Genomic DNA, 13,120 nt, shown 5'->3' on the forward strand with positions numbered 1-13,120 from the left:
CCCCAACCCCTAAACACTCCCAACCCTGAAACACCCCAACCCCGAAACACCCCTACCCCGAAACACCCCAACTCTGAAACACCCCAACTCTGAAACACCCCAAACCTGAAATACCCCCAACTCTGAAACACCCAAAGCCCAAAACACCCCCAAACCCAGGACACCTCAAGCCCGAAACCCCCCAAAACCCAGAACACCACAAACCCGAAACACCCTCAAACCCAAAACACCCCAACCCTGAAATATCCCATTCCTGAAATACACCAAGTGATATGGCCACTAAGGCGTGTTTACAATACCTCCCGGAAAACACGGGTGAGGAAAGGCTCAAACCTCTGGGCGTTCCTGGCACCTTGTAGTGGGTGACTTTCAAGAAACATTGATCCCATCCATGAGTGAGTTATAAATGGATTGACTTGACTGCAAGCCAGCTGGACAAGGGGAATCAAACAACACAGAAAAGATTGGGAAACATGCATGGGAACGTAGAAGCAGGAGTAGGCCATTCAGCCCCCACGAGCCTGGTATCCCATTCTTGATCATGGCTACTCAACTCCATATTCCCACACTGTTCCCATTTCTTTTGATGTAGTTCATAGAAATCTATCAATATCTGCCTTGAACTTACTCAATTACTTACTCCCGGGAGAATTCATCTAAAATTCATCTCTCCCTGTCTATTCAGTGTTGTATTGGTGCTTCTTAGACCATCATGTATGGTGCATCCACATTTCGTGGTGATTAAAGACACAGAAATGGCTGTTCTCACCAAAATAAAAGCCCCTCTCTGCACAGATGAACTGCAGCGCATCCACGAGTTCAGCTCCGCATAAGGTCTCCTCGATTCTTGCCTCAGATGTTCCCACGCAAACAGAGAGAGCAAGCAAGAGGCACAACGGCTGCACTGGCATTCTGGGGCCAATTACCTGTGATAGAAAAAGAGAACTTGCATCAGTTTGTTTCTGTTTTCCTGCCATACTCTCAGGATCAGTCAGCCTCACTCTCCCCAGCCTTAGAGGGAAACACGGTGGCTCAGTGGTTAGTACTGCTGCCTCACAGCGCCAGGGACCTGGGTTCGATTCCACCCTCGGACGACTCTCTGTGTGGAATTTTCACATTCTCCCCGTGTCTGCGTGGGTTTCCTCTGGGTGCTCCGGTTTCCTCCCGCTGCCATGGACCTGGGTTCAATTCCACCCTCGGGTGACTGTCTGTGTGGAGTTTGCACGTTCTCCCTGTGTCTGTGTGGGTTTCCGCCCATGGCCCAGGTGGGTGGACTCTAAAGACACAGTTATGCTAAATTGCCCCGAGATATGCAGGCTAGGAGAGTTAGCCATGGGAAATGCAGTGATAGAGTTGGGCGTCTCTGGATGGGGTGCTCTTCAGTGGGTCAGTGCAGATCTTGATGGGCCGAATGGTCTGATTCCACACTGTACGGATTCTGTGATTGATCTGAGATGGGGAGGAATTTCTTCAGCCAGCGGATGGCGAATCTGTGGAACTCATTGCTGCAGAGGGCTGTGGAGGCTAAGTCATTGAGTATTTAAGACAGAGGTATCTGGGCCCTTGTGGGAATCAAGGATTATGGGCAGAAGGCAGGAGAATGGGCTTGAGGAACATGTTGTACATGATCAATTGGCAGAGCAGACCTAATGGTCTGAATGGCCTAATTCCGCTCCCACATATTATGGACAGTCTTGTGTTTTAAAAAGAAATGATCTTGGGTCCACCCATCCATTTGACTTGACTTCCAAATCTTTCAACCTTTGAAGGTGGGTGGTGATGGTAATGGAATGGTTATCTTGCTAGATAAATAATTCAGAACCTTTCAGCCTGATTTTCTGCAGTCCTGGGGTTAAGTGCCACCATGGCGCTGTTTGAAATTTGAATTATTAACAATCTGGAACGAAAAGCTAGCCAAGTGGAAACTAGGTAACCACAGCCAATTGTTGTAGAAACCCACCTGGTTCACTAATGTCCTTTAGGGAAGGAAACTGCCATCCTTACCTGGTCTGGCCTACATGTGGCTCCAGACCCACAGCAATGTGGTTGACTCTTAACTGTCCTCTGGGCAATTAGGGATGGGCAGTAAATACTAGCTCAGCCTGTTGTCCCATTAGATGTAGGAGCAGAAGTAGGCCATTCGGCCCATTATGTCTGCTCCATCATTGAATGAGATCATGTGCTGATCTGATAATCATCAATTCCACTTTCCTGTCTTTACCCCATAACCCTTGATTCCCTTCCTGATTAAAAATCTGTCTATCTCAGCCTTGAATATGCATCGACTCAGTCTCCACAACCCTCTGTGGTAAAGAATTCCGCAGATTCACTCCCCTCTGAGAGAAGAAATTCCTCCTCATCTCTGTGTTAAATGGGCGACCCCTTATTCTGAGACGATGCCCCTCTTTTCTCAGATTCTCCCACAAAGAGGTTAACAAAATCTCCGCATCCACCCTGTCAAAACTCCTAAGCGTCATATATGTTTCAATAAGGTCACCTGTCATTTTTCTAACCCCACCAATGAACACAGGACTAACCTAGTCAACCTCTCCTTATACAATAATCCCTTTTAACCCAGGATCAGCCTAGTGAACCTTCTTTGGACTGCCTTCAAAGCCAGTATACCTTTCCTCAGTGAAGGGGACCAAAATTGTTCATAGTAAACCCACAAATGAAAAAAAAACCCTTAAACCTTGAGTAGGGTTGCCAAGAATGAATTCACTCATGGCATGTGTGTGTGCCAGCAATTATTGCCCATCCCTAGTTGCCCCTTGAGAAAGTGTGGGTGAGCTGGGGCCTGCAGTGACCAAACTGAAGGGAAATGGTGGCTCAGTGGTTAGCACTGCTGTCTCACAGCACTAGGGACCTGGGTTCGATTCCACCCTCAGGGCAACTGTCTGTGTGGAGATTGCACATTCTCCCTGTGTCTGCGTGGGTTTCCTCTGGGTGCTCTGGTTTCCTCCCACAGTCCAAAGATGTGCAGGTTAAGGTGGATTGACCATGCTAAATTGCCCAGAGTGTTCAGGGATGTGTAAGTTAGGTGAGGTAGACATGGGAAATGCCAGGTTGTAGAGGTATGGGTCTGGGTGGGATGCTCTTTGGAGGGGTGGTGTGGACTTGCTGGGCCGAATGGCCTGTTTCCACACTAGGGATTTTATGAAAAATCATAGCTGTGTAATGTTTAGTTTTTGAACAATCTTCTTAGAAATCTTTTGCTTATTGATTGATAGAAGAATTGGAGATGTGAAAGAAAAGGCTGTTTGACTGTTGGAGGCATAGGCCAACTGGATGGGATCTTCAGGAATTATTCCACCCAGTGCTTACTACCCAATGTATCACCTGTGCTAATCTCTCAGAGGAATTGAGACAAAAATACCCGAACCTCACACATTCTGTTACAGACATAAAGGATCAAGCTCAGCCCAAATAGAACTTAACAACTAGGTGCGGGAGTAGGCCATTCAGCCCCTCGAACCTGCTCCCCCATTCAATACAATCATGTCTGATGTCATCTCGGCCACAACTCCACTTTCCTGCCCGCTCTTCATAACCCTTCAACCCATCACTCATTTAAAAAAAACTATCTCCTCTTAGATTTACTCACTGTCCTGAAATTCACAGCAGTCGGGAGGAGTGAATTCCACAGATTCATCACCCTTTGCGAGAAATAATTACTCCTCATCTCTGTTTTACATCTGCCTCCCCTTATCCTAAAACTGACCCCTCATTCTAGATTGCCCCACATGAGGAAACATCCTCTCTATCTCTATTTTGTCAATCCCCTATTGCATCTTATAGACCTCAACTGGAACTCATCTCATTCTTCTAAGCTCCAGTGAACATGTGGCTAAACTGCTGACTCTCTTCTGATAAGACAAACTCCTCACCTGTAGAATTAATCTAGTGAACCCTCAAGTGAAATAATCAAAGTTAGGGATCATAACCTAAGATAGGTGCTAATGAAATGAAGAAGAAGAAAGACTTGCGATTTTAAAGCACCTTCTAGAATCCCAGCTGTTACAACCAATGAAGTACTTTTGCAAGTGCAGTCACTTTTGCAAATGTAGGAATGGAGCAAATGTGTACACAGCAAGACCCCACAAACTTTGATGTGACAATGACTGGATAATCTAGAATATTGTGAGCTGATTGAGGGATAAAATTGATACAGGACAACTATTTATTGATAAATCTGCAGCAAAGAGTTCTCATCGTTAATACTTTTTATATTTTTAAATAAAGATTTGATAATTAATGCAATTATTAATGTAATAACAAACTCAACAGGGAATTCATGAGGAACCCTTTATGTCCAAACTGTGGAATTCACCATCACATAAAAGTAGTTCATGCAAATAATATGGACAGAATGGGCCGAATGGTCTTTTTCTGTGCCGTCAGTGATTAAATGTTTGCATTTATTGGTCAGTGCACTAAGTATAGGAGTAGGGAGGTCATGTTGCGTCTGTACAGGACGTTGGTTAGGCCACTATTGGAATACCGTGTTCAATTCTGGCCTCCCTGCTATAAGAAGGATGCTGTGAAACTTGAAAGGGTTCAGAAAAGATTTACAAGGATGTTGCCAGGGTTGGAGGGTTTGAGCTACAGGGAGAGGCTGAATAGGCTGGAGCCATTTTCCCTGGAGCATCAGGGGCTGAGGGGTGACCTTATAGAAGTTAATAAAATCATGAGGGGCATGGATAGGGTGAATAGGCAAGGTCTTTTCCCTGGGGTAGGGGAGTCCAAAACTATAGGTTTAAGGTGAGGGGGGAACGATTTGAAAGGGATATAAGGGGCAACATTTTCACGCAGAGGGTGGTGCGTGTATGGAATGAGCTGCCAGAGGAAGTGGTGGAGGCTGGTACAATTACAACATTTAAAAGGCATCTGGATGGGTATGTGAATAGGAAGGGTTTAGAGGGATATGGGCCAAATGCTGGCAAATGGGACTAGATTAATTTAGGATATCTGGTTGGCATGGACAAGTTGGACCGGGTGGGGTCTGTTTCCATGCTGTACAAGTCTATGATGCTGTGACTGAAAATAGAATTTAAGGGGAAACTGGATAAATGATCAGCAAGAAAGAGATAAAAGTGTACAGTGATGGAGCATGGTGTACAATATGAATGAAACATTAGCAGGTGGCGGGGGTTCGGTGGGGGGGAGCTCAGTTCTTATTCTGCAATCGGGTAGCTTTTAAAGGCTAAACCTCTTGAGATAATTTTCAATGTCTACAGCACACCAATGGACCACACTGATACATCATTAGGATCTGGACCAATTACACAAAGCTGTGGAGATAGCCCTTTGAGCACTAGATGTCCTTGGAGGGACAAACTACAGAAGAATGAAAAGATGCCTAAGGATTTTCTGACTCAATCCATGAACATTCAAGAGGATAATCCTTTTCGGAAATTTCAGCCTCCAATCTTTCCCACTTCTCTAACTGCTCGCGTAGATGTTCCAGTTATCTCCTGTCATACTGAGGTGTCAGCGTGTTCCTGCAGGGGAGCCATCAAATAGATATTGAGTTGAGAAGATAGTTGACAGGAAAATAGTGAGGAGAGGGTTTGCCAGAGAGATAGTGAAGGGGTTTCCTACATAAGGACAATGATTACACTCTAAAATAATTTATCATCTTTGAAATGTTTTGGAATGTCCATTGGATATGAAATAGGTTAAAGAATTGGTATTTTCTTCCAATTTCCAAAATTTGCATTGCTTCAGTCTAGATGACATACTGGATTATTCTAGACTAGTTTTACAAAGATGTTGAATACTGGATTTGTGGAAAACAGCCTCCGAAGCATTAAAGTAACAAATAAAACACACAACTAAGCAAGCTTTATACCCTAGGAGCTCTCTGCGTGCTTATTAGATCAAGCTGAAACTTTTAGCCAGCTTTGATAACTGATTCTGCGCAGAGGGCTGGTCAAAACATTGGACTTCTTGCTTTGATACATAAAAACAGGCTACACTGACACACCCCAACCCCAAAACATCTCAACTTCAAAACACTTCAACCCCCAAAAAAACCCCTTAATCCCAAAACACATTAATCCTGAAAGACCCCAACTTCGAAATGTCCCAAGTTCCAAAATCTCTGCTCAGTGGGAATCTACTTAATCTTCCATGACTGTCTGTTAAATTACAACAAGGGAATACCTGATCACCAACATTTTCTCATCATTAGCCATTACAAAACCGGAGCAGTCGAAAAAATTCTGTGGCTTCCAGAGGGAAGGAATTTTGCAGTGAGTGACACACCTCCTGGATCCATTAACCCCTTCCGTTTGCCTGGATGGGTTCAGTTCCAACAACATTCAAGAAGCTTGACACCATCTGGGACAAAATGGCCAGCTGGATTGGCACTATACCCACCATAGTTTGTACCATCTGCATGGTGTTTACAGTAACATGTCAAGCCTCCTTTGATACCACTTGGCACATCCATGACCACAATCTAAGATGGTGGCTGCCTTTACATTGGTATCTCCCTCTGCCTGCAGATTGCCCTTCCAAGTTACAGACCACCTTGACCTGGAACTATATGATTGTCCCTTCGTTGTCACTGGGTCAAAATTCGGGAACTCCATCCATTTTAGCACCCTTACCATGCAGCCTGTAATGGTTCAAGACAGTGGCTAACTATCATTTTTCAAATAGCAAAGGATGGGCAATTAATGTTGGCCTTGCCATTGGGAGATGTCCATAATTAAATTCAAAAAGGTAGGGAACAAAAACTGATGGCTCTATTGAGAGATTGGAGGACTGTGCCCAATGTTCAGTCTGAAGTACTTCCAGCAATTAACTGCATTTCATTGCTATTAATGGAATCCTGCTGTGCAGAAGGTGCTTCTGTTTTTGCAATTTTGGCAAGAAGGTGAGGGGAATTGTTAGCAGCTGTTCTGGAATGTAATGCTTGAAAGAATGCAGGAACAGATTGAATAGTAACTTCCAAAGGGGATTATGTATTTAAAAAGAAAAATAAAGTTCAGGGCTATGTGCAAACTTCTGGTGGGGAGCTCTTTTGAGAAGTCAGTACCAAGACAATGGATCAAACAGGCTCCTTCTGTGCTGTGTGATTCTGGGAATTCTGTACGAAAAACTGTGAGAACCGTGTGATGGAGTCTTCAATTTGTAAAGATTTGAAAGTGAAATCTCTGCAGTGAAATGCTAAAAGCAAATGCTAAAAATCTGGAGCATTTCTGAGTTACCTTAAAGGGCTGCGTTCCCATAGAAGGAGGGACCTGGCAGATCCCAATGAAATTGAGGACACAAAGTTTCCCCATCGTCGAACTGCTTGCTTTTCCACACACGAACCAAGGAAAACCTCACGGTAGGATCGAGACCCAAAGTGAACCGCAGCTAGGAGCTGCAGCAATCGTTATCAGGCTCTGTCAGAAGGACTTTGCTCTGGCAAATTTGCTGGCCAACTCTGTGTTTGTATGATTATGTGTTTGTGTGTATGGAGTGTTCGCGGGTGTTTCTCATGTGTGTATATGCGTTTCTTGTGTGTGTGTGTGTGTGTGCGTTTCCTTTTGTGTGTGTGTGGGCGCCGTGTGCGTATTTGTGTGTGTGCATGTATCTGTTTCTTGTGTTAATATGTGTTTCTGGTGGCGTGCATGCATGTTTTCTTGTGTGTGTTTCTGTGTGTGTGTGTCTGTGTGAGTGGGTGTATCCGTGTGTGTCTATGTGTGCATGTATGTGTATCTGTATTTGCATATGTGTGTGTGTATGCGCCTGGGTATGCGTGTGTATCTGTGTTCATGTGTGTGTGTCTGTATCTGTGTGTGTCTATATGAGCATGTCTGTGTGTGTGGGATAGAAGGCAAGGTACATATGAATTAGGAGCAGGATAGGCCACTCGGGTACTCGATCTGCTCACCGCTCATTTGATTTTGCCTCAACTCCCACTTTCCTGCCTGTCCCCTTGATTCCCTCGTCGGGCAGGAATTCATTGACCTGGGCCTAACAAATACTCAATGGCCCTGCCTCGACCCATCACATCAATAGATTATTACACACACGATAATTAGATCCAATGGGACCCCAGTGCAGTTGGTGACAGCAGCACTGAGAATGTAGAGAGATGTCATTTAGCCCGACTCAATCATACCAGTGCACACAAGCGCTGTCCCTTCTCCTCGACATTTAACCCCTTCGACATTTCCTTCCAATCCCTTCTCCCTAACGTGCTTTTATAGTTTCCTTCTATATGTATCTCTCCTCAACTATTCCCTGTGGGAGCAAGTTCCGCATTCCAACTACTCCCTCATTCTCCCCCAGAAGTGAAAACCGTGCCCACCCTATCCAAATCCATTTGGGTTTCTCTTCATGGCTCGTTTAATCTTCTGCCAATCTGTGCCCCTCTCTCTGTGCCATGGGTAGGGGAGACAGATCTTCACTGTCTGTGCCCCAAATTATGCTGTACACACCTTCATTATTTCACCCCTCAGCCTCCTCTGTTTGAAGAGAAACAGCCCCCAGCCAATCCAATCTTTCCTCTTGCCTGCAATTTTCAAGCCCTGACTAACTTTCTTGTAAACCTTCTCTGTATTCTTCCTAGAACATTAATCCCTTCCCAACTTCATTAGAAGGAGCTCCATCAGGCTCCTACCTGAGCACCCTCTTTGTAGTTATTCCACTCCTGAACCAAAGGATCAATATCCGACCGTAGACCATTTCTGAGATGTTCCGCTGTGTTTCGGACTGACACATTCTTCACCCAAGGCAGTGCAGACAGCAATGAAACAGCAACAACTCGCATTTACATAGCACCTCTGAGAAGCTACATTCCAATGTGCCTCACAGGATTTGATGTGATTTATTATTATCACGTGTACCTAGGTACAGTGAAAAGTTTTCTTTTGCGTGCAGTACCATGCATGACGGTAAGAGATTAAAGCGAGGAGTACAAGGTTACGGCTGTAGAGAAGGTGCACAACCAGCAAGTCGACATTAAATTTAAAATTTGAGAGGGTCCATTCCAAAATCTAATAACAGCGGGGTAGAAGATTTTCGTGAATCCGTTGGTGTGTGTGAGTGTCATCAGACAAAATGTGATAATCCCACCATCCTGAGGAGATGTGGGACAGGTGGGCTAAAGCTTAGTCAATGAGTGTTTTAAAACAGGAGAGAGGGACAGAGAGATTTAGGGAGGAAATTCCAAAGTTTAGGAGCCAGGAAGCTAAAAACAACAGACTATAAGGATGAAAACCAAGGATGTGTGTTAGCAGTGTCTGGAAGCGGACGTCCATCAATGTTCATGGGCCAGTGGTTGTGTGATTACACAGCTTGGAGGGAACATTGATCAAGGTCTGCAATAGTTCAAGAAGGGAACTCTCCCATCCTTCCTGATTAGGGGTGGGCATTAAATGCTGGCCCAGCCAGCTACTCCCAGATCCCATGAATGGTTGGAAGAAATTTAGGCAATAGATCAGATAGGATTCAAAAGTCTCGAATAATCAAACAAGTAACCTTCTAGCCTGACAGAACTCAACAAATTCCCAACACTCAATTACTCAAATGAACCACTTTCAATTTTAAGGTCAGAAAATTCACATCCTGTTTATTTGATTTCAACCCGGATTGGGACAATTTAAAGGCTGGAAATGTGAATCATCTCTCGTCAGGTAAACACAGTCTCAGGAGGACTCTCTTCTATATTAACTTTAATCTCCCTCAATAGCAATGTTCTGTTTGGTTTGTCTAATTAATTATAATTGGTGCACTGTTCCAGGCAGTTCTGAGAATCAGGTTTATAGTCATTTAAATTAAGACAGATTTTGTGTATTGTCTCCTCGTGTCTGATGAATTCCCTCCCTAATTGCATTGTGAGTCAACATACAGCATCTGGACTGCGGTAGTTTAAGATGCAGCTCACCACCAACCTCTAAAGGGGCAACTAGGGATGGGCAATAAACGCTGGCCCAGCCGGTGACACCCACATCCCACAAATGAATAATTAAAAAGAAGAATGTTGATCAATTTCTACAGTCTATCTTGTAGATAGTACAGAGGGAGTGGATGTTTGTGGATGTGGAGCCAATCAAATGGGCTGCTTTGTCCTGGATGGCTTCAAGCTTCTTGAGTGTTGTTGGGGCTGCACCCATCCAGGCAAGTGGGGAGTATTCCATCACACTCCTGACTTGTGCCTTGTAGATGGTGGACAGGCTTTGGGAGTCAGGAGGTGAGCTCCTCACTGCAATCCCAGCCTCTGACCTGCTCCTGTAGCAACTGTATTCCCATGGCTAGTTCATTGAGTTTCTGGTCAATGGTAACCCTCTCCCTAGGATGTTAGAGGTAGTGAATTTGGTGATGGCGATGTCCAGAGGGAATGACTTGATTCTTTCTTGTTAGGCATCGCAAGGCAAGTGGGGAGTTTTCCATCAGATTCCACACATGTTCCTGGAAGTGTATTAGATAGTTATAGACAAAGATTGAGAGCAGGGGCACAGCGAGAGTTAAAAGCACATGTGTGACTGCAGGAAGGATATTTCTGATGAAGGTTTCAGAGAGAGTGAGAGAGTGAAAGCTGAATGGGATGGGCAGGTTAGGACTGGTTCGATGGGAGGGCGTGGATCCAAGGTTGTAAAACCAGATCTCTGTCTCTGGCTGCCTCTCACTCCAGGAAGAGTTCTCCTCTGTGGCAGAGCCCATTCAGGCTGCTCTGTCCAGAGCGGCTATCCCCCAGTATGCCGAGCTGCACAGAGGTGGAGCCGGGGACGGAGGCCCCAAGTGGCCTGAAGAGGAGGGCAAGACCGGCTATTCAGCCACGGCGGCGTCGCGGTGCCCCCGACACTGGCGACCGGCGCAACGCGCGGGAGAGGGACCGGGTGCGACTGGTCAACCTGGGCTTCGCCAACCTGCAGCGGCATGTGCCCCAGCATGGGGCAGGCAAGAGGATGAGCAAAGTAGACACACTGCGATCAGCAAGTGACTATATCCGGAGGTTGGAGCTGCTGCTGAGGGAACCAGAAGCTGGAGACACCCTGCGATCTGTCACCTCAGCGCCGGTCAGTGAGTCGCCCTCCGAGTCCTCCCCCTCTGACTCATCCTCATCCGACTCCCCCCGCTCCTCCTATGCTTTGGGGGACTTCTCCCACTCTGTACATGATCTTGTGGCCTACAAGGAATGGCTGACAATCGAGTGACCCAGGTAAGTCCTGTTTCTAGGTGAGATCAGCCACGATCTTATTGAATGGAAGAGCAGGCTCTAGGGTTTGATTGAGCTTCTCCTACCCCTAGCTGTTGGGAGGGTAAGGGTTCACCAGGGCTCTGGAGGGGGTGTGTGGATTATTCTCAGGGGGCAGAGAATGCTGATTTTCTCTTGCGACCCAGGAGAAGTCATGGTTAATGAGGTTCAGTCACATTGCTGGGGGGTGGTGGCACCAGGCAGGAACGTCTTTCACAACTTTTCCGAGTGCTTCAAGGAAATGCTTTCCGAGACACAGTCGCGGATGTGCCAGCCGATCTGAGCTTGGCCAATGCCCACAAGTAGCATTGTGGGAATGACCAGCCCATCTGTTGAACTGAATGTTGGCCAGGACACCGCAGAGAGCTCCCTTGCCTCTGAAATAGCGCCGCGTGATCTCTAACCAGGGCCTTTCCTAGCACCTTATTAAAAGTGCTCACTTCTGACAGTGCGGAACATTCAGCAAGGGTTGTCCTGGAAGCATCAGCACAGAATCTGAGCTCCAGCCTCTGGAGTTGGCCCTTGGGCCTACTCAGTGAGAGATGAAATTGTTACCCACTCTTCCAGAAAGAGTCTGTGGTGTCCATCACAGGGAGGGGGAAAGAGGAGAGGGTGGTCCATTGGTCTTTGTAACAGGGAATTAGAATGGGAGACACTAGATGTGATAGGTTTGTCTCCAGTTGTTGCTAAACATGAAATAAGATAGTGACCTTAAGCAGCAAGGAGCAGCTCCCAAAGGCCAAGGACACAGTTTTGTGCTGCTCATCTTGATTCTTACTCCCTGATTGCAGTTTGGGAACAAATTATTGCTCATCGCACCCAATGATAGAAGGCTGCATATCACACACAGAGAATCGTAGAATCCCTACAGTGCGAAAAGCAGGCCATTCAGCCCATTGGGTCTGCACCAACCTTCCAAAGAGCATCCCATCCAGATCTAGTCCCCTGCCCTATCCCTGTATTTCCCATGGCTAACCCACCCAGTCTGCACATCCCTAGGGCAGTTTAGCACGGCCAATCCACCCTTACCTGCACATCCCTGGGCACTACGGAACAATTTCCCATTGGCCAATCTACCCTAACCTGCACGTCCCTGGGCACTACGGAACAATTTCCCATTGGCCAATCCACCATAACCTGCACATCCCTGGGCACTACGGAACAATTTCCCATTGGCCAATCTACCCTAACCTGCACATCCCTGGGCACTACGGGACAATTTAGCATGGCCAATCCACCCTAACCTGCACATTGTTGGACCGTGGGAGGAAACTGGAGCGATCCCATGCAGACACGGGGAGAACGTGCAAACTTCACACAGATGATCACCCGAGGCTGGAGTCAAACCCGGGTCCCTGGCACTGTCAGGAGTGCTAACCACTGAGCCACTGTGCTAACCTGGAAAAGGGGAGGCTAGGAGATTTGATAGTTTTCAGGATCATGAGGGGCCTGGATGGAGTAGATATGGGGAATCTATTCCTGCTCATAAAAGGATCAAGAATGAGAGGACACAGATTTAATTTGCAAAAGAAGCACATGCTGTAAGGGACCATATATTTTTCTTAAGATATTGAAATGGAAGTCTGACTGTTATATTGCTGATATAAGTGGAGAATTTCACAACTTGATAAAAAAAAGTTATTTTTAGCTGTGCAGGACAATCTCGAAGCAGTGAGGAGGATAGTTTGAGACACAGGGGGGTCTTTGAGTGAAGGGAAAGACAGAATGACGACTGCCATTGGATTGGTTGAGCCGCAGGGCAGCCAGACACCTGTGAGCCAGAGAACATTTCTCTCCACCCCTTTGTCAGTCCATGTGGGGGAAAAGACAGAAAACCAAGAAAGATTAAAAGGAACAAAAACAAAGTTGCTGGAAAAGCTCAGCAGGTCTGGCAGCATCTGTGAAGGTAAAAACAGAGTTAAC

The 13,120-nt window shown here is 46.1% G+C and overlaps 2 protein-coding genes across 2 annotated transcripts in view; one reads left to right on the forward strand and one right to left on the reverse strand.

Moving 5' to 3' along the window:
* LOC109934227 (insulin-like growth factor I) overlaps positions 1-7,292 on the reverse strand; it is a 19,366-nt gene extending 12,074 nt beyond the window's left edge. Inside the window, exons 1-2 of the mRNA XM_020533037.2 lie at positions 7,218-7,292; positions 770-926 (exon numbers count right to left, since the gene is read on the reverse strand). Coding sequence (XP_020388626.1) covers positions 770-926; positions 7,218-7,292 — 232 coding nt within the window. The remainder of the gene's footprint in view (positions 1-769; positions 927-7,217) is intronic.
* A 3,346-nt stretch (positions 7,293-10,638) lies between these two features.
* LOC109912357 (achaete-scute homolog 2-like) lies at positions 10,639-11,156 on the forward strand. Its single transcript, XM_020511782.2, has one exon. It carries the CDS (start codon positions 10,698-10,700, stop codon positions 11,154-11,156), a length of 459 nt encoding a protein of 152 aa, XP_020367371.2. The 5' UTR covers positions 10,639-10,697.
* The last annotated feature ends 1,964 nt before the right edge of the window (positions 11,157-13,120 follow it).

Source organism: Rhincodon typus, chromosome 37, assembly GCF_021869965.1.
Source record: "Rhincodon typus isolate 14 chromosome 37, sRhiTyp1.1, whole genome shotgun sequence".
Lineage (NCBI taxonomy): Eukaryota > Metazoa > Chordata > Chondrichthyes > Orectolobiformes > Rhincodontidae > Rhincodon > Rhincodon typus.